The 21,609-nt window shown below is 43.5% G+C and overlaps 1 protein-coding gene and 1 long non-coding RNA gene across 2 annotated transcripts in view; both read left to right on the forward strand.

Moving 5' to 3' along the window:
- Positions 1-21,609, forward strand: part of LOC138949944 (ankyrin repeat domain-containing protein 17-like) — a 78,166-nt gene that overhangs the window by 35,680 nt on the left and 20,877 nt on the right. Inside the window, exon 5 of the mRNA XM_070321728.1 lies at positions 15,454-18,983. Coding sequence (XP_070177829.1) covers positions 15,454-18,983 — 3,530 coding nt within the window. The remainder of the gene's footprint in view (positions 1-15,453; positions 18,984-21,609) is intronic.
- LOC138950739 (uncharacterized) lies at positions 2,023-3,705 on the forward strand. The gene is made up of 3 exons (XR_011450773.1): positions 2,023-2,255; positions 2,779-2,910; positions 3,612-3,705. It is a non-coding gene; the product is annotated as an uncharacterized lncRNA (long non-coding RNA).

Genomic DNA, 21,609 nt, shown 5'->3' on the forward strand with positions numbered 1-21,609 from the left:
TAGAATCTTAATCCACCAATAACTCCCTAACCGTGTGTTTGACTGGTCCCAATTTTTGTAAGGACCGTCTCAGGAATGTATAGAACCTGTTCACCAAGTTTGGTGACGATCGGTCCGTTCATTCTTGAGATCTATATGCGAACACAAACAAACAAACAAACACATCGACCGAAGCCTATACACACCCCTATACCGGGGGTGTAAAAATAGAGAGAAGGAGAGAGAACAACCGTCGTAACACACAGAGAGAACGCCAGCCAGTCTAACTGTGTCAGAGATGGAAAGGTCTCTGTTCTCGTGTGCAACTGAAATCTACGAGCCTTGGACAAATTGCATGTCCAGCCTGATGGCCGAAACTGCCCGCTCTCTGGCCATTGTCCGGCAATTTAATGGGAGGTTTAGCCTGTAATTCTAGGCCACTATGTCCACCCTGGTTGCGCCAACAGACGATCTGAAACTGCTGCTGGCATTGGTCAAGGTGATTATTGCCCTCGTACACGACGTTTGTGGATGTTATTGGTGTGTGTGGGGAGGGGGAGGGGTGTGTTTGTGTGTGTGTTTGTGTGTGTGTTTGTGTGTGTGTTTGTGGGTGGGTGGGGGGGGGGGGCGAGGGAAGGGTGTGTGTTTGTGTGTGTTTGTCAGTGTTGTTGTGTCGTTGTGCCGGTGCCTGTGCGTGCGTGCGTGTGTGCGTGTGTGCGTGCGTGCGTGCGTACGCTGTTGTGTTTGATTTTGTGTGTGTTTGTTGGTTGGTTTTGACGGGTAAGAGGTGGGGAATGAGTGAGGTTGCAGGAAAGGAAACGGATGCGTTCGTGCAGTAGATTTTTCTGGCATTGACAACAGTGACATGTTTTTCTGGCATTGACAACTGTAACATGTTTTTCTGGCATTGACAACTGTGACGTGTTTTTCTGGCATTGACAACTGTGACATGTTTTTCTGGCATTGACAACTGTGACATGTTTTTCTGGCATTGACAACTGTGACATGTTTTTCTGGCATTGACAACTGTGACATGTTTTTCTGGCATTGACAACTGTGACATGTTTTTCTGGCATTGACAACAGTGACATGTTTTTCTGGCATTGACAACTGTGACATGTTTTTCTGGCATTGACAACTGTGATATGTTTTTCTGGCATTGACAACTGTGACATGTTTTTCTGGCATTGACAACTGTGACATGTTTTTCTGGCATTGACAACCGTGACATGTTTTTCTGGCATTGACAACTGTGACATGTTTTTCTGGCATTGACAACTGTGACGTGTTTTTCTGGCATTGACAACTGTGACGTGTTTTTCTGGCATTGACAACTGTGACGTGTTTTTCTGGCATTGACAACTGTGACGTGTTTTTCTGGCATTGACAACTGTGACCTGTTTTTCTGGCATTGACAACTGTGACATGTTTTTCTGGCATTGACAACTGTGATGATAAGCGTGCGTCCAACCAAAGCAGAGACAATGCCCGCAGTGGTAAGGCAAGTTATTACCAGCCTTCTTGGTCAGAAACGTAGCTTACAGTGGCATGAAGACGTCCTCGCGCCCCCTAATTGGCGTAGAGGCGCGTTCCCCGGGTGGTGGATGGGGGAGCCTTCTCTACACTCTAAATTTTATAACACTTTGAGAACACTGAAAGTGTTTAGGGTGAACACTTAAAGTGTTAGGGTGAACACATTTTTACACTTTTGGAACACAGAAAGTGTTCTCAATGTGTTATCCTGAAGCATCTTCTGCTACCTGAACACTTTTGGAACACATGGTAAACACTTTTTTGCACAGTGGAACACCAGGTGAACACACGTGTTCAACAAGTGTTCCACAAGTGTTCCACTTCGTCTTTTAGTCATGCTCCGAATAAAATAATACATTAAAAATATTTGGACCATGAGCAGATTCGAACCCGAGACCTTCGCCTTGCCATGTCAGCGCTCTACCGATTGAGCTACGGAGACTCGTCGGGAACTAGCGTCGCTTAGAGTATATAATTTTTATACCCCCTAGACCGCTGCGGGACGTTTTTTTGTTTTTGTTTTTAATCGTGTTGTGCTTATATTTTTTCATCAAACATTTATTTCATCTGAGACATCTAATAAGCGGTAAGTATTAGCATTTTTATTTTTACAATTTAATAATGTTACTAATTGTCCCATCATGCTTCAGCTGGACCAAAAAAGAACGTTGACACTTTTAGATCTGTGGACCTGTCTGCGTTGTCGCTGCGTTGATTTGGCTCAGGATTTCCGATTGTTATCTGTAAGTTGCTTGCTGAGATTTTGTATTAATTCATCTAAGCTTAGTCACTCGTATTTTTGTTGTAACATGTTCCTGTTACTTGTATCTGTGGACGTTTGAAGACAATTTCTCTAATTTTGCTGTCGCAACGGTTTCAGCTGATCAGTGGACCTTTTACATTAGTTCTGCGTTGGTAAATAAACTCTATTTCAATTTGATGTTGATTTTTTATTCTGGTTGATGTGCTTGGTTTTGTGTTATTGTTATATTTGTATGTCCAGGGGTTCCTTATAATTATAATGGTGGTCCAGTGAACGATACCTTCCGCCTGTGGTCAGAGCAATACATTTGCAGATTTTCGGATTCTTCTTCTTCCTTGATGTACGATCTGCACGCTAGATAAAGTGAAGCGGTAGGCTAAAAACAGCATACATTAATGAACAACATTCATCATAATAGTGGCCAGGTTGATTGTGTGCGCAATTTAGAATAATTCTATGCATGCTTGGTTGTATTTGATTTCACAGATCTATCACACTTTCAGGGAACTGGGAAGCCGTTTGAGCTGATGTGCCCATGTGGCGAATCGATGTGGGCGTAACCTGCGGACATTTCTTCTGAATTGCACTGAGGATGAACAGGAGGCACTGACAGCAACCCAGACGTGTTTACCAAGGTACGCATGTCCTGCATTTGCATATAGTGTGTAGTTTTGCAGAGAAATATTGACTTTCAAATTGATCTGATAAGTTTTGTTTGTTTGTTTGCTTAACGCACAGCCGACTACGAAGGGCCATATCAGGGCGGTGCTGCTTTGACATTTAACGTGCGCCACACACAAGACAGAAGTCGCAGCACAGGCTTCATGTCTCACCTAGTCACATTATTCTGACACCGGACCAACCAGTCCTAGCACTAACCCCATAATGCCAGACGCCAGGCGGAGCAGCCACTAGATTGCCAATTTTAAAGTTTTAGGTATGACCCGGCCGGGGTTCGAAGCCACGACCTCCCGATCACCGGGCGGACGCCTAACCACTAGGCCAATTGTGCCGGCGGTTGCGGAATCATTGATTATTCTATTTGCTGAAATACTCTGTTTCAAAATTAATATCTCCGTGCAAAACACACCAGACAGTCGCCAAACTCATATGTGGACACACACACACACACACACACACACACACACACACACACACACACACACACACACACAGCCAGCCCCCTCTCCTTCCACATTTGACAGAAATCTAAATGTTGATACACAGTTTCACAATAAACAAAAGTATGAGAATCAGAACACTTGTCAGTGTTGCTACGATGTGGAACTTCAGTAAAATAGTGTTTGATTTCTTAACATGCATCTTGTGTGTGCAGGAACCATACTGCTTGGCTGAGGCAGTTCACTTTCTGGAGATGGAGCTAACAGTAATGCGACGAAACCTTGTGGATGTGTTCTGCGCGAACTTAGAATCCGGTTTCATTCTAGAATGGACCGGGTCCAGGTTGGAATTCTAACCTTGCGCAAGTACAGGGGTGCCATTCTAGAATGAAACCCTTGTTGCTGGTCCATTCTAGAATCGGCCGTGCGCAAGGTTGGAATTTGGGTCCAAGTTGGAATAGTCATTTCAGTTAGACTATCACACAGCCAAAGCCACAAATGTGGATTTTCTGTTTGTTTTTGTTTTTTGTGTGTTTGGTTGGTTGTTTTTTTCGGGTTTTTTACACTTTACTCAAAGACATCGTGAATTGGGATTGTGATGTTCTGAAAGTGATTACGATTTTGAGAGACACTCAGCACTGATCGCTACGAACGGAAATTTCCGGACTGACAGTGTTTTGCCGATCTCGCTTGTAACTTTTAATCTTATTCATATACATGAAGTTGGTCTTCTGAATTGTGAAGATAAAGTCTTTAGCTTTGTATCGATATATAATATGACTATATAGTTTGAGCGAGGGAAAGGCTTTTTTTTTAAATTTTTTTTTTTAACTAGCTTTAACGTTCTATCAGGCATGCGCCTCTTAAGAACGGTGCTGCTTTGACCACAAGACTCGCAGCCATGGCAAACCCCTCGTTATGAGCGCCGACCACAACGAAAGCAATATGGCTGCGGTGGGCCCCACGAAAATCGGCAAAGGCGAGGCTAGTTTCTGTAGAAAATCGTCTCTGTTTTCTCCAAAATGACATATCATCCCATAACTGGCGTTTGTATTTCGACATAAGGTCTTGTGGCATCTAATCATCGATTTCATTCTTTCATTTGATTCATTTGTGAACGCTGAGCTTCGAGTATTTATGCCTTTTCAGGGAAATTTTTTGAAAATTCTGACTTTCCACAGTTATTACGGAAAATCAAGCTTGTCAATCAAGATGCTGTGAATTGGAATGTCATTACTAATCATTAGTTGACCTCTGGCTCAAGTGGTGTCATCTTGCTACACGGTTGAATTGCAATTCGTCAATCTCTGCCGTCACTGGGCACTGAGAACGTCAGGAGCCTGTATTTTTTTCAAGGGCAATTAGAGGTTATTTGAAAGTATGACATGGTATAATGTTGTGATTTTGGAGAGAAAAATTAATTGACTGTCATTGCAATGAGGCTTGGTCAGAAATAAAGGGTATTCACTGATTTTAAGCTACAATTCAGTTGCTTGGAAATGACAGACCTCCAATCCATTTGTAAATCAAGTGAACTCTCTTGAATGATTGGTACTTCCTCTACAAATAAATGTGCACCAGGATATAATTCTTGGAACTTTGTTCTTTTGTGTAGTAGTAATGCAGGGTTGTAGGAGTTTGAAACGTGGGCATATCACAGTTTGGAAGGTAGGGATTCTGATAGATTAAATAAAAACTGTCAAACTTTTAGGCATGGAATTCCCCTTTGAGAGTATTTGTTGTGGTAGTACTACTACTATGAATTGCTTTCAATGTTTTCCCATAATATTATAAAACCAGACAAAAGTTGTTGTTGATTTCTGTTTTTGTTAATGTCAACTTTTTTTTAAACCTGTGACAACAGCTCTATAACTCACTCTGTCCTTCTGTTGGTCTGTCTGTCGGTTAGTCGGTCTGACCGTCTGTCTGTCTGTCTGTCAAAAAAATTGTCAAAAAACCGGACATTTCCGAGAGGGAGACAGCGCTGACATTGCAAGCGGCCGCAACCGGCTCTCATCACAAAAACAACTGCCCTGCAAACATTACCGCCCTGGTAGTCCCCCTTGCTATGGTCTGCCTTTGTTTATTGCGTACTCAGGAGTGTCAACTTTCTTGACATGACATGACATCGCAAGATCGCCAAAGGATTTTTTCATGGGTAGACAAATCAGCCCCATTTTATCAAAGGGAAGGTGCAGGTGGAGATAATTCAAGGGAAGACAACTCTGTCTTACCTACAAACATTACGGCCCCCGGCGACTGGTGAATCCGGTTTCATTCTAGAATGGCACCCCTGTACTTGCGCAGGGTTAGAATTCCAACCTGGACCCGGTCCATTCTAGAATGAAACCGGATTCTAACTTCGCGCAGAACAGATGCACTTCATGTAAGTTTAAGCTTTCTGTGGGATACAGCGCAGTTACATTTTGAGAATGCTGCCTTATTTTGCAGTCTTCTCCTTAAAAGGTGGAAAAAAATATACATATTTTTAAGTTCAGTGAGTGCTGAGGCCTGCAATGATAAAATGTTTTCCTGAACTAAGTCTACTCAGAATTTCCATTCGTTATGGTAAAGTAGTGCCGTAAACACTGAAGCCAGCTTTAGTCAAAGCATGGCCAACAGACAACACGCTGCTGATCCGCTTGGATCTGCCATTGCCGCTAACAGTGTATGCAGGGTGCATTCAATATGACACCCTTTTCTTTTGAAAATATTCTCATCGGAGTTTATGATTGGTTTTGACAGTGATCGCTGGCCTCCAATGGTCGCTGACAAGGTGTTTTCCTTCGGTTCACGTAGGTTTAGCTTGAGATCACGTGAGTTAAAAGCGATCCGTTTGTAAGTTTTGGTTAGTTTGATCTAAATAATGAAATATTTTAGAAAATTATGATAGAAATTAGAATGCATTTTATATTAAAGAATGCATTCCATATCATAGAACACATTCTATATTTATAGAATGCATTCTATAAAATAGAAAACATTGTATCATATAGAATGCATTCAATCATACTTGTCATTTGCCCAGAAATGTATTCTATTATAGAATGCATTCTATAACGTCCAACAATGCATTCTTATGATAGAATGCATTCTTATTATATAATGCATTCCATAAAGCGCCACAAAACTTCTACAGGCCAGCTCGGTATGGTCCCTGCTTCGAAAGCAGATCTACAAACACTCTCACACACAGCTCTCTCTGTCTCTCTCTCTCTCTCTGTCTCTCTCTCTCTGTCTCTCTCTCTGTCTCTCTCTCTGTCTCTCTCTCTCTGTCTGTCTCTGTCTCTCTCTCTCTCTCTGTGCGTGTGTGTGGCTGTGTGTGTGTGTGTGTGTGTGTGTGTGTGTGTGTAGTTCTGCTTTTCTTTGCGGGGCTGGCCTGTTGTAGTTTCGGGACATTATGCATATAAATTATAATGCATTTCAGGACGTTAAAGAACGCATTCTATCATAAAAAGCATTTTGGTATTTTGTGTAAATAGAATGCATTTTTATCATAGAAGGTAGTTCGGGACGTTATAGAATGCATTCTATAATATAGAATACATTACATAATAAATGATTTCCTTATATTTATAATTCATTATTTAGATCAAACCAACAAAACTTAGGTAATTTCTTTACAAACGGATTACTAGAGGGTGCATTCAATATGACACCCTTTTCTTTGAACTAAAACTCATCGGAGTTCACGATTAATTGCGACAGTGATCTTTGGCTTCCAGTGATTGTTGACAAGGTGTTTTCCCTGGGTTCACATAGGTTAAGAACGAGTTAAGGAAAACGGGCGTGCTCAAGGCCTCGCCACATTAGCAGTACGGTTTACTGCTTACCTTATATAAACAATTTGTAGAGTGCCATTTTGAATTTTCCAGAGTGGCCACGCGCTAATGAAATCCTTGCGAAAGACCTATTTTAATTCTACTTTTTGTTCTTAGGGACAGACTCCTGCTTCAAGAGGGATTACTTTTTACATTCAGTCGTGTGTGCATGTGCGTGCATGCGAGTGTCATTGTGTGTTGGGAAGGTGAGAGCGAATTGGACGTGACGTATTTGTTCTCTGTTATGTGACCTATGCCCGTTCTGGAATACAAAAAAATTTACCTGTAACTGCGATTGTTGGAGATCTGCTGACAGCAAGAAGAAGTCCACTATTAGTTAAGATTTACACTTCAGTGTTACCAATTAAGTACAAACGTTTAACACAAACCTGTTAAGAGTTGGAAATGCATCATGTTCTAAAACTCACTTTTATTTCGAACAGGATGTTCCGGACAGCGAGTTGAAAACTAAACCAAAGACCAAGGGCCTGGAATCCTCCCAACTCTGACGGGTGTTTTTGTTATCGGACTTTCGTGTGTGAACTTTCAAGATGGGGTTTACCAGAGCTCCGTTCATATTATTTAATAGCAACATATACCGAGCAACAAAAGAAACGCGACAAAATTCTGCAATGTTTGATTGACAAAATCTCGAACAATTATGGAGTTAGAATTATCAAACCACAACATTTTGATGAAGGCATGTTTGACACAGCTGTTGCGTGAGTATTTTGATGCTGCGATTGTTTCAACACACGGGACAAAACGAAGTTTTGGAGGTCTCGCTCAGTCAGCCTTCATCGCGTTCTCTGGCCACTGATCGGACACTGGTTGCTTCCAGTGATGTTCCTGGTATTGTCAGCGGCTGAATTGAATCGATGTCGAAGACGTTGTGGAAGGAAATTGCGATCTTGTCTTATTGGGGTAATGCGAAAAAATCTACCGCGTTGCATAACTGCAGTGCTTCCAATGTCACCAGAACATTGCAGAAGGTGATAAACTGTTGACACATGCACGTTTAAAGCACATGCCAGCGCTTCTGGATCACCCCCAGCTTTAAATCGACCTGGCATTTTGGTGGTGTTAATCTTGGCATCCTGGATGTTTCAAAAGTGAGACTGGCAGCAAGCGTGCCATGGTCTCTTTTGGTTGCTAATGCATTAGTGAACACATCTCACACATCAGATTTCTCCTGCTCTACTTGCACGTGCTGCGAGCGCGCATTATGTGTTTTACGATAAACCTGCTTGTCCCGTGTGTTAAAACAGTCACAGCATCAAAATAATCACACAAAAGCAAGGTCAAACATGCCTTCATTAAACTTTTGTAGTTTAATAATTCTAACTCTATAATTGATGAAGATTTTGTCAATCAAACAATGACGAATTTTGTTGCTCGGTATATTATGTGTTCAACAATTCCTACCCCAGACCCGTTTGTTCTGCGACTGCTGCAGACATTTCTTTTTGTCAATTAAAAATGCTTCTTTGCTCACAAAATTTGATTTTAATGTCTTTCTGAATTGTATGACAGTGCAGGATGAAAGTGTTCCAAAAGTGTTCTAAAAGTGTTCCAAAAGTGTTCCAAAAGTGTTCTAAAAGTGTTCCAAAAGTGTTCCAAAAGTGTTCCAAAAGTGTTCTAAAAGTGTTCTAAAAGTGTTCCAAAAGTGTTCTAAAAGTGTTCTAAAAGTGTTCTAAAAGTGTTCCAAAAGTGTTCCAAAAGTGTTCTAAAAGTGTTGACCTGAACACTTTTATGTGTTCAGAAGTGGTTACAGCAGGGTGAACACTTAAAAGTGTTCAGATGTGAACACTTTTGGAACACTTTTGGAACACTTTTGGAACACTTTTTTTGTGTATAGAACACTTTTTGTGTTCCAAAAGTGTTCCAAAAGTGTTCTACTAAAAGGGTGTTCAGAAGTGGTTACAGAAAGGGTGTTCAGGAGTGGAACACTTTTGTTTAGAGTGTACTAAATTCTGAGAGAAGGTCGCATCACTCGATGCCGTGAACCTAATTAGGATCTTTTTCTTGTTTCTTCTCTATTTCTGCCTCCCCAAAGTCCTTTTACTTTCCTTTTCTCACCCATAAAATTCTTCACTTATTACCCTTGTTAAGTGGTTCTTGTATAGAATATAGTCAATGTTTGTAAAGATTTTAGTCAAGCAGTATGTAAGAAATGTTTAGTCCTTTGTACTGGAAACTTGCATTCTCCCAGTAAGGTCATATATTGTACTACGTTGCAAGCCCCTGGAGCAATTTTTTTATTAGTGCTTTTGTGAACAAGAAACACTTAACAAGTGGCTCTATCCCATCTCCCCCCTTTCCCCTATCCCATCTCCCCCCTTTCCCCTATCCCATCTCCCCCCTTTCCCCGTCGCGATATAACCTTCGTGGTTGAAAACGATGTTAAACAAAAGAAAATGAAGACGTCGTTTGTTTTCTTTCAAATTTAAACTGTCAATGTGCACTGCTGGGGAAAACGCACTGTACGAACTGTAGCTTGTTGCGCATAAGTTGCATGATGTACCAAGTCCGCATCATACCACCGAGACTGTACATCACTGTTTTGGTCATGCAACACCCGTTTACGACCATCTGAGGTCTGCTGCTACACGGTTATGCAGCATGGGGCACATGCACCTACACCAATTAAGCAGCACTGTGACAGACACTGTTTTATCCTACATACGTGAGAGAGACACCCGTGAGATAATAATCGTTCAAATCACACGTGTGTATATCATGTAAATGAGGTCATGTCAAGCAAGTCTGGCAGGGACCTGTTTTTCCACTGCTTATGATGCCAAAGTCACCGAGACAAACGTCATTATAGAAACAAAAATTGCGCTCGCTAATTACCCTCGATGAATCTTTAGAACTAACACGTCACGCCACACTTTCAGAGTGACGTTTCTTTGCTTTGACGTAATAGATTGCACGAGGCTTTAGAAGAGATCGAGGTTCCAAAACAAGCGTCTTTAATTTAGCTGCCTCGTCTGCAAGACATTTTCAGTAAAATACACGTAAGTACAGTATGTAGGATAAACAGAATACTACATGGTTTGCTGTGTCGTACCAGATTTACACTCGTTGCTTTTTCAAATAGTGAACAACTCGCTTTCGCTCGCAGTTCAATATTTAAAAACCCAACTCGTGTAAATCTGGAACGACACAGCAAGCCAATGTAGTATTCTCTATTTATGCAGTGATTTTGTGGACACATGATGTATACACCACACGACACAAACACACACATGTGCACCTAGCCATGACCCGCATTTTTAAGTTAGACTTTTGACACTCAGTTATATTGCAAGGTCGATCAGACTTGATTACCTGCCGCGTGGCGAAGGAAGTAGACCGAAATAAACAGCCGGGTGTTTAGGGCATCATGTGAATACTGTACGTACGACAACACGGCCCTTTGGAAGCTGGATGTATGACACGGCGGAATAAAACACGCAGTGGTGCAAAAAGTGTGGCACACTCGGAGTATAGTCTCTCGCGGTATACGTTTACTGCGTCATTTCGCTCAAGACAGAACTCGTGCGCATAGCATTGCTGTTTTTGACGAGCCGCTGGTTTTGACGAGCCACCAACAGGTGTAGAACTCCCTGTTTCTTTGATATTGTCAATGTTTCGGCTCGTGTTGATCCTGGGATCAACTGAATTTCTTGTCTTCCTTTCGTTCGGGCAGTGAAAAACATCTTCCTCGTGCGTCCCGGCTTCTACACTGGACAAGAGCACTCCATTACCTGCAATAAGAGCACCATTTATACGTGGACACAGGGAAACATCTACAGCTTGGCTGCGTTCTGTGCAAAGTGAGATATATTACATTTTGCTGAGCTGATTTGGTCATTGACACGATACGTGTATGATAGAAGCGACGTCATCGAGCTGGAAAACTGTGACTGGTGGTGGTCGCTTTTTAAAATCCCCACTAGGTCTGTGAGAGCGTTCGTGTCAGTTTATAAGCTTGGTATCAACATAACATTGTGTCTCTGGATGATGTTCGAGGTGTTGTGTGCTCAGCATAGAACTCAGTTGTGCAGGCGGTACTTGACTGACACTGCCTGAAGTTGAAGTTCGAGTAAGTACTAGTCATTATTTTTCTTCAATATTAAGTCATCAGAGAGAAGAGAAGAGAAGAGAAGATCAAGTTTTGCATTTGACAATAACACGCGTGTCTAGTTCAATAATCTCTCTGTCTCTCTGTCTCTGTCTCTGTCTGTCTGTCTGTCTGTCTGTCTGTCTGTGTCTCTCTGTCTCTGTTTCGGTTTCTGTCTGTCTGTCTGTGTCTCTCTGTCTCTGTCTCTGTCTGTTTCTGTCTGTCTGTCTGCGCTGCCTGTCTCTCTGTCCGAAAAGGTATGCGATAGGAGAGGATGTGGCATCAGAAAAGGTATGCGATAGGAGAGGATGTGGCAGCGGAAATGTGAGGAGAGGATTGGCATCCGAAAAGTGGTGCGACAGAAGAGGATGTAGCGACAGAAAAAGGATGCGATAGGAGATGATGTGGCATCAGAAACGGGATGCGATAGGAGAGGATGTGGCATCAGAAAAGGTATGTGATAGGAGAGGATGTGGCACCGGAAATGTGAGGAGAGGATTGGCATCCGAAAAGTGGTGCGACAGAAGAGGATGTAGCGACAGAAAAAGGATGCGATAGGAGATGATGTGGCATCAGAAAAAGGATGCGATAGGAGAGGATGTGGCATCAGAAAAGGGATGCGATAGGAGAGGATGTGGCAGCGGAAATGTGAGGAGAGGATTGGCATCCGAAAAGTGGTGCGACAGAAGAGGATGTAGCGACAGAAAAAGGATGCGATAGGAGATGATGTGGCATCAGAAAAGGGATGCGATAGGAGATGATTGGCATCGGAAATGTGATAGGAGAGGATTTGCATCCGAAAAGTGGGTGCGACAGTACCCGCTATTACGAGTTAGTCGTGTGACAGAGTTTTCTTGCACACGAGACTGTAGCCTACGGATGTCTCACGACGGCGTAGCCGAAGTGAGACAGCAGCAGTCGAGTGCAAGAAAACTCTCTGTCACTCGGACTAACTCGTAATAGCAATTATGTCTCACAGCATAGGCATAGAAAGACAGAAATGAGTTTTGGGGGACGAAATAACAGGCACAAAACAAGACTGAATTTAAACAAAATTGCCCTTTTACACATTCCCTACACACGCATTCGCGCAGAAGATAGATTCAATGCGTTTCGTGTCTTTTCTGGTTGAATGCGTCCAACAAAGTATCAACCAACGTCTCTGAATCTTTCAATGAAAAAAGATAAACTTATTTTGAACCAAACAGCACATACCAACGAAAGCTAAACACACAAACACACACGCGCACTAACACAGATTGAATGCAAAGCGCGAACGAACACAATTTTTGTAGGTCAGGTCGTGGGAAAGTCCACCCGAAATGTTCCACAGGGGAAATGGTTGTGTTTGTATTGGTTTTTTTTTCTCACAGTGATGTTGTTGGTTTTTACAGTGCCGTTTTGAAAGAATATTTTCCGAATTTGGGACACACTTTTGACTTTTGGTTCGTTTATCTTGTCGAAGTAACATTCGAGTGTTTCTAAATCAAAACCTTCCAACACCACTGGTGCAGATTAGACCTGCCTGACTGTCTGCGTGCGTGTTAGAGCACAGGCGGAAGGTATCGTCCACTGGACTACTACTATCACAGAAAGACTACAAGGTACGTCACTCACCTTCGAGTCTTCTGTGTTCTTGGAGTCGCTTTATGGGGAAAAATATTGTTCAAGACGGTTTGCCTCTTCCTACAGTCTGTGTAAGGTCAAATAAATACAGTTGAATGATTGTTTGAACTGTATGTACCTTTAATTTTCAGCTTCCGTCCCTTGCAGGTTGTTTTTAACCATCATTTGGACGAATCTTCGTTTGCGAGCCGCTAATATCTACTTCGTTTCAAATCATACATCCGCACCGAATATGCATACCAGCGCTCATTGGTTAATAACAGGATATTCGATGATTATTTTCCCGTGGGTAGCTTCCCTTTGCTGCACAATATTTACATATGTTTTAGACCAATGAGGGCTCGAAGGTGAGTGACGTACCTTGTAGTCTTTCTGTGATAGTAGTAGTCCAGTGGACGATACCTTCCGCCTGTGGTTAGAGCTGAAGACGAAGCCTCAATCGCCAAAGCGTCACCTATCTGTAGGTCCTGAGCATCGGATGTACGTTGATACGTGGTGAGATCCGCACGGAACTGTCTATGCAACTTTTCCTAGTCACAGACCTGTGTAAGGTTCGATCTTTTCTTTGAAATTTCGTCCTCTGTGTACGTAGCAAAGCGTTTCGCCATTTTCGGTTTTCGTTGCAGACGACGATAGTGAAAGTAGTACCAATGGTTTTGTTTTGACCTTTCGTATTCAGGGTTCTTAATTGAAGCTTGGTAAAGGGAGCTTGTCGTTTAAAGGGAAAGTTGACGAAGCTTTTGAAAACAGAAATTGAATGAAGAAGAAAATGTGGCTTTCAGTTATATACAGGAGAACGGGGTTGGTGTTATTCTTTTTCCGTCAAACACGAAGTACACAGATAAAACGTGGTTGACTGACCAAGGCCTGTTGGCACACTATTCAGAATGTACAACAAAATGTAACAGCACTTTGATACCCATTTTTCTACGTTCGTGATCACTTGAAATGAATACTGAAAACATAAGTGTTTAAGGTAGTGACTGAATGTATGTGAAGATAAATATTTTCAGAAATAAATGCATAATCAAAATAATTGATTTCGGCATCAAAGCGTGTAACATACATTATCCCATGACCTGCCTCTTTGTCTCTGTTAGCTGAGGAGGTGATTATTCTGAATATTCCATCACAACCATATGCATATCCCATCACAACCGAGTTTCGATCTCAACTGTCATTGGTCATTGTCTTCGATTTCAGAGTACAATTGAATAATTTATAGAGGTCATCTGCATATTCAGAGTTTACAGATGGACTACTTTTTTCAACATACGACTGAAATATTTTGTGGTGTCAAAGTCAATATCACGTATAGGTATAGGCCTACATGTGTCAATATTGAGAAAATAAAGAATACTTCATACGCTAGATCTTTGACACTTCACACACTACCAAGCTTTGATGACCGCTAGGCATGACCCATGACCCATGACCCATGGGTGGTTGACCCTGGTCAAATGTCAATGTCACAGTGGGGTCGAGTGCGGGTGCACCAGAAGGACATCATCATTTGTTTGAACGTTTATAGAGCTTGAGCATTTACGCGTCTTGTTTTGCGTTGAGACAGAAAAAGTGCTGCAACTTTTCTCTCGTCAAGTTCTCGAGTGTTTCCATCTTACCAGGAGCCAATGACAGTAGGATGTAAATTGTTCTCTCTGACTCTTAATCTTCCCATGATTTGGTTTCACCTTCCTCTTAGACAGACATGGCTGAAAAAGACGACCAGACTTTACCACCAGGAGCAGACGATGTCCTTGACACACTTCCACGTGATGCATCTCATCCTGCTGGTACTCTCCTTTTACTCTCTCAACCTCTTTTGTGTTGAAAACCATGAACTGTATCATGTGATATTTAAATAACAATAAGTCTAAGAAACAAACGTTTTTCTGTTTCAACTGGAAATTGTTTGGGTACACTCAATAAAATACGATATTGCTTGTTTAAAGAAACCGGTGATAAAAGGTTTTTCATTTACCGATAACTAATTTTACAAATTTACTAGTTTTTATCTGTAATCTTACTCTTCAACATATTCATTACAAATTTTATTTGGTGTCTTAAAGACTTTCTTCCAAGCGAGTGAGCCGGTGTAAGTTTAAAGATCCTCTTTTTCCTTCATCAATACATATTGAATTATATAACATACTACTCATCCAGACAACTCATGGAGCTTTCTGTGTTGTGTTCCAGGGGAGCTGAAAGCCACACAAAAGACAACTGAGACAAAACACACGGACAGCGTTGGTGTTCATCGACCTAACACCTGCGACCCACCCCCTGGTGACGTCACACCAGGGCCAAACACAGGACCAAAGTCTGAAGACGTCACCCTGACGCTGCACGAGGCGTGTCGTCAAGGGGTAAAGGTCAAGGTCGAGACAATCCTGTTCACCATTCATCACAATGTGAACGATAAAGACGCACATGGTGAGACCGCTCTGCACATTGCCGCTGCTCAGGGTGACCTTGACATTGTCGCGACGTTGGTGTCTGCAGGTGCTGACTTGGAGTCACAAAGCGGTCTGACGAGAACAAAGCTTCATCAAGCTGGGACAGGTGCTGACTTGGAGTCACAAAGCGGTCTGACGAGAACAAAGCTTCATCAAGCTGGGACAGGTGCTGACTTGGAGTCACAAAGCGGTCTGACGAGAACAAAGCTTCATCAAGCTGGGACAGGTGCTGACTTGGAGTCACAAAGCGGTCTGACGAGAACAAAGCTTCATCAAGCTGGGACAGGTGTGACAAGCTTTGTTTTTGGTCGCACTGACGGAGCTGCAGTGAGTGAGAAGCAGACACCTCTCCACATGGCCACCAAAGACGGGCATCAGAACGTTGCTCAGTATCTAATAGAACAAGGAGCGAAGGTCAACGCCCGGGATAGCCAAGGAACAGCGCCTCTGCATTCAGCCAGCTCGAACAACTGCTTTGAAATTGCTAGAATTCTTTTGCGACATGAGAGCGTGGTTGATATTCGAAACAACAACGGAGAAACTCCACTCTACGCTGCTGCTGAGCAAGGCCACACAGCCATGGTGAAGCTTCTTCTTGATCACGGGGCAGAGAAGGACTGCTCGGCACGAGATGGAGCAACACCACTGTTCAGGGCTGCCAAAAACGGCCACACAGACATCGTGAAGCTTCTTCTTCAGCATGGAGCCAACACTGAAAACTCGTGGTGTGAAAATTCCTTGTCCATGACATCGCTCTTTGCCGCGTCTGCATCCGGACACACAGACATCGTGAGACATCTGCTTGATCACGGTGCAGAGATAAACTTCATACGAGAAAATGGCGTGACTCCACTATTTATCGCTGCCCAAGATGGACATACGGAGATCGTCCGCCTTCTCCTTGAGGGTGGTGCAAAGAAAGACTTAACGACTAAAGGAGGAGCAACACCACTGCATATCGCTGCCAAAAAAGGACACACGGAGATCGTGCGCCTGCTCCTTGAGGGTGATGCAAAGAAAGACTTAACGACTAATGGAGGAGCGACACCGCTACTCATCGCTGCCGGAAATGGACACACGGAGATCGTCCGCCTTCTCCTTGAGGATGGTGCAGAGAAAGATTTGATGACGAGTGGAGAGACAGCACTATATATCGCTGCCCAAAATGGACACACACACATCGTCAAACTCTTCATTGAGTACGGTGCAGAGAAAGACTTACCGACTGAAGAAGGAGGAACACCACTATTTATCGCTGCCCATAATGGACACACAGAGATCGTCCGCCTTCTCCTTGAGTACGGTGCTGAGAAAGATTTACCAATCAAAACAGGAGAGACATCACTATATATCGCTGCCCTAAAGGGACACACAGACATCGTCAAACTCTTCATTGAGTACGGTGCAGAGAAAGACTTACCGACTGAAGAAGGAGGAACACCACTACATATCGCTGCCCAACAGGGACACACAGAGATCGTCCACCTTCTCCTGGAGTACGGTGCAGAGAAAGACTCGATGAAGAAAAGTGGAGCAACACCACTATATATCGCTGCCCAAGAGGGACACACAGAGATCGTCAGCCTTCTTCTTGAGTACGATGCTGAGAAAGATTTACCAATCAAAACAGGAGAAACACCACTATATATCACTGCCCTAAAGGGACATACAGAGATCGTCCGCCTTCTTCTTGAGTACGGTGCTGAGAAAGACTTGATGACGAGTGGAGGGACAGCACTAAATATCGCTGCCCAAAATGGACACACAGACATCGTCAAACTCTTCATTGAGTACGGTGCAGAGAAAGACTTAACGACCATCAAAGGAGGAACACCACTATTTATCGCTGCCCAAAATGGACACACAGAGATCGTCCGCCTTCTTCTTGAGTACGGAGCAGAGAAAGACTTAACGACTATCAAAGGAGAAACACCACTACATATCGCTGCCCTAAAGGGACATACAGAGATCGTCCGCCTTCTTCTTGAGTACGGTGCAAAGAAAGACTTAACGTTCAAAACAGGAGCAACACCGCTGTATATCGCTGCCCTAAAGGGACACACAGAGATCGTCCGCCTTCTCCTGGAGTGCGGTGCAGAGAAAGAATTACCGACTGAAGAAGGAGGAACACCACTATATATCGCCTCCCAAAGGGGACACACAGAGATCGTCCGCCTTATTCTTGAGTACGGTGCAAAGAAAGACTTACCAATGAAAACAGGAGAGACACCACTATATATCGCTGCCCGAGATGGACACACAGAGATCGTCCGCCTTCTCCTTGAGTACGGTGCAGAGAAAGACTTAACAACTAACATAGGAGCGACACCACTACATATCGCTGCCCAACAGGGACACACGGAGATCGTCTGCTTTCTTCTTGAGCACGGTGCAAAGAAAGACTTACCGATCAAATTAGGAGCGACACCACTATATATCGCTGCCCTAGGGGGACACACAGAGATCGTCCGCCTTCTTCTTGAGTACGGTGCGGAGAAAGACTTACCAATGAAAGCAGGAAAGACACCACTATATATCGCTGCCCTACATGGACACACGGAGATCGTCTGCTTTCTTCTTGAGCACGGTGCAAAGAAAGACCTAACGACTAAAGAAGGAGCAACACCACTGCATATCGCTGCCGAAAAAGGACACACGGAGATAGTCCGCTTTCTCCTTGAGTACGGTGCAGAGAAAGACTTGATGGGGAAAACTAGAGAAACACCACTATTTATTGCTGCCCAAAAGGGACACACAGAGATCGTCCGCCTTCTCCTGGAGTACGGTGCAGAGAAAGACTTGATGGGGAAAATTAGAGAAACACCACTTTTTATTGCTGCCCGAAAGGGACACACAGAGATCGTCCGCCTTCTCCTGGAGTACGGTGCAGAGAAAGACTCGATGAAGAAAAGTGGAGTAACACCACTATATATCGCTGCCCAAGAGGGACACACAGAGATCGTTCGCCTTCTCCAGGAGTGCGGTGCAGAGAAAGACTTACCGACTGAAGAAGGAGGAACACCACTATATATCGCTGCCCAAAATGGACACACAGAGATCGTCCGCCTTCTCCTGGAGGGCTGTGCAGAGAAAGACTCGATGAAGAAAAGTGGAGCAACACCACTATATATCGCTGCCCAAGAGGGACACACAGAGATCGTCCGCCTTCTCCTGGAGTGTGGTGCAGAGAAAAACTGTGTCCGGGAAGTAGCAACACCCTTACATCTGTCTGCACTCCATTTTATCTTTGGTCGCCGAGTAGAGGTGGACATCAAACGACCAAAAGGATGGACACCGCTTCACGCGGCTGCCAGTCGTGGACACACTGATGTGGTCAGGGTCCTGTTAGAGCACGAGGCCGACGTGGACCGTCAGGATGGTCAGCTTCAAACACCGCTCTGCCGTGCCACGTGCGAAGGACACGTTGACCTGGCAAAGCTACTAATTTTCCATGGGGCCGATGTCAACATTCAGGACGTGTGGGGTAATACACCTATGGACAGGGCTAGAAAGGGAGGACACACCGACCTCTTCTGCCTTCTGAAGCAAGTAGCAAACCAAAGCAGGTGGGAAAACTAGATGAATTAAAAGTAGACAAGTGCAGGGTTTCTTTTTGCCTTTGTAACGTTCGGCGCCGCACAGTGTTAACTGGAACATTGCCACATCCACAAGTGAGGTGGAATTGTTTTAACCAAGCTTCCAAATAATGTCAGTGCTCAGAATCGGGAGGATATTTGCCTAATTCAACATGTATAATGAATGACAGAGTGAACTGTCGCACCTGGAGAATCACTTTTAGGAACTGTAACCACAACTTTTTTTCAGGTCTGTTAAATATGACTCCATTCCTAAGCATTCACAGTGGGAATTTGTTGATGAAATTAGTTCGTACATTTCTAAGAAGTTAATGAACATAAAAAACAAAACAAAAAACTCAGCGCAACACGCATTGAGTTTGTTGAGTTGTGGTATGCGACCAAGTGGAGGGATGGTCTGATGCCGTGTAAAGGACTGGCCAGATCTCAGATGGTGATCTGAACTGTTTTCCCGAGAAGGAGTACGTGTGCCTTTAACAAGACGTGCACACGGTAAATCATATGGAAAGCCGTTTGGCTCATAATCAACATAACATAATTTTCTCACTCTGCCTATACATGTTTGCAGTTAAACAAGTGTGATGGAGATATGGCACATTTGAACGCGTTACCGGTGTAACAAAAAGCAATGAGGATCACCTCGCCTATCTCACACAACACGTTCATAACTTTTGTTTTCAAGAAAAAGAAGAACGCCATGGCTGTTTTCTCCAACGTGTCCAAGGATTTCGTTACTGTCTGATAGGAGGGACTTCAAGATCTCCTCAAACACTTCCAGGCAGGATACGCGGACATGATAAGGGGGACTTCTAGATCTCCTCAAACACTTCCAGGCAGGATACGCGGACATGATAGGGGGGACTTCTAGATCTCCTCAAAGACTTCCAGGCAGGATACGCGGACATGATAGGAGGGACTTCTAGATCTCTTCAAACACTTCCAGGCAGGATACGCGGACATGATAGGGGGGAATTCTAGATCTCCTCAAAGACTTCCAGGCAGGATACGCGGACATGATAGGGGGGGCTTCTAGATCTCCCCAAACACTTCCAGGCAGGATACGCGGACATGATAGGGGGGAATTCTAGATCTCCTCAAACACTTCCAGGCAGGATACGCGGACATGATAGGAGGGACTTCTAGATCTCCTCAAACACTTCCAGGCAGGATACGCGGACATGATAGGAGGGACTTCTAGATCTCCTCAAACACTTCCAGGCAGGATACGCGGACATGATAGGAGGGACTTCTAGATCTCCTCAAACACTTCCAGGCAGGATACGCGGACATGTTTCTTGAGTTTTGAGGTATATCCTCTTCAACTATTAACAGCAAGAGTGAGAGTATACGTAGAGGTTACATGCCGAGTCTCAGTGATTATTAAAAATAATGGTCGAAGTTAGCGGATCATGAAAAATGCGAGCTTCAGCGAGCTTTTTCATGACCGCGAACTGAGACCATTATTTTTAATAATCACTGAGACGAGGTGTGTAACCTCTTTATTCCCCCTTTCTTCAGTTATTCAAAGAAAACAGGAGTTTTTGTGCGAAAGTTTGATCGAATCCGAATCACTCAACCAGTCAATCTGCGCAGGCGATCGATTAATGCGCGGTTGTATAGTTCCGTGCAAATCATTCCATTCTGTTAACACTTCTTGTCAGTTTCCCTGTTTTAGACTAAAATCAAGTACACAGATAAGCTGTTATTCTGCTGTGGCGGTAAAGGCAGATATTGTGTGTTCTGTTTATGATTTAGTATCGCTAAAGATAATGTTCTTTCGTCAAATGGGACTAGCAGACGAACTTTTGCACGCGTGTTCCAACGTTAATTACTGTATGAAGTTCAGTTTTTTGGGGAAAATAGTGTATGAAACCGCTTTATGTTGTTTAAATTGATGAGATGTGTGCATTTGGTTGCGTGTGATCTGTTTATAAAATGAAATATTGTTGAAAACTGACCGTCGGATTGCAGTCAGTGTTGTCGAAGAAACTGCGTTAAAAGAAGGGGAACTACTCTTGTCGGCAAGAGTATGAGTTACTTGCCTTGGGAATTTGCTTGTGATGAACGGTGTGTGCACAGCAGATCTATATTTTCAGTCGCAAAAGTAGTACCAAAACAGAACAGCTTCTCAACCCATTGCACTATCGAGGATTCAGGCTGTTGCTGGCTCGTTATTTGTTTGGTTGCTGGGTCATTATCGAAAAATAACTAGCTCTACAAGTTTACAGAGGTAAAGAAGCAGAGGGGGGAATAATGAACAATAATTGTGTGTTATTATTTTGTTTGGAGGAGAGAAGGTGTACACAATTAAACCAAGACTGCCTGTTCACTGTTCTCCCTCTCAACACCAAAGATATAAATAAAGGTCTCGATCCCTCAAGCTTACAAACAAAGCAGTCCCTCCGTTGACCTTGAAAACACGGCTGCCATGGCAATGTAGCTCAGAAGCGAAAGCACTACGAAGTTGACTATCAATCATGTACAGACTGACAGGAACCAAATGTCGAAGTGAGGCACACACTTCAGTGTGTGTGTGTGTGTGTGTGTGTGTGTGTGTGTGTGTGTGTGTGTGTGTGTTTGTGTGGTGTGTGTGGGTGTATGTGTGT

The sequence above is a fragment of the Littorina saxatilis genome, linkage group LG16, assembly GCF_037325665.1.
Source record: "Littorina saxatilis isolate snail1 linkage group LG16, US_GU_Lsax_2.0, whole genome shotgun sequence".
Classification (NCBI taxonomy): Eukaryota; Metazoa; Mollusca; class Gastropoda; order Littorinimorpha; family Littorinidae; genus Littorina; species Littorina saxatilis.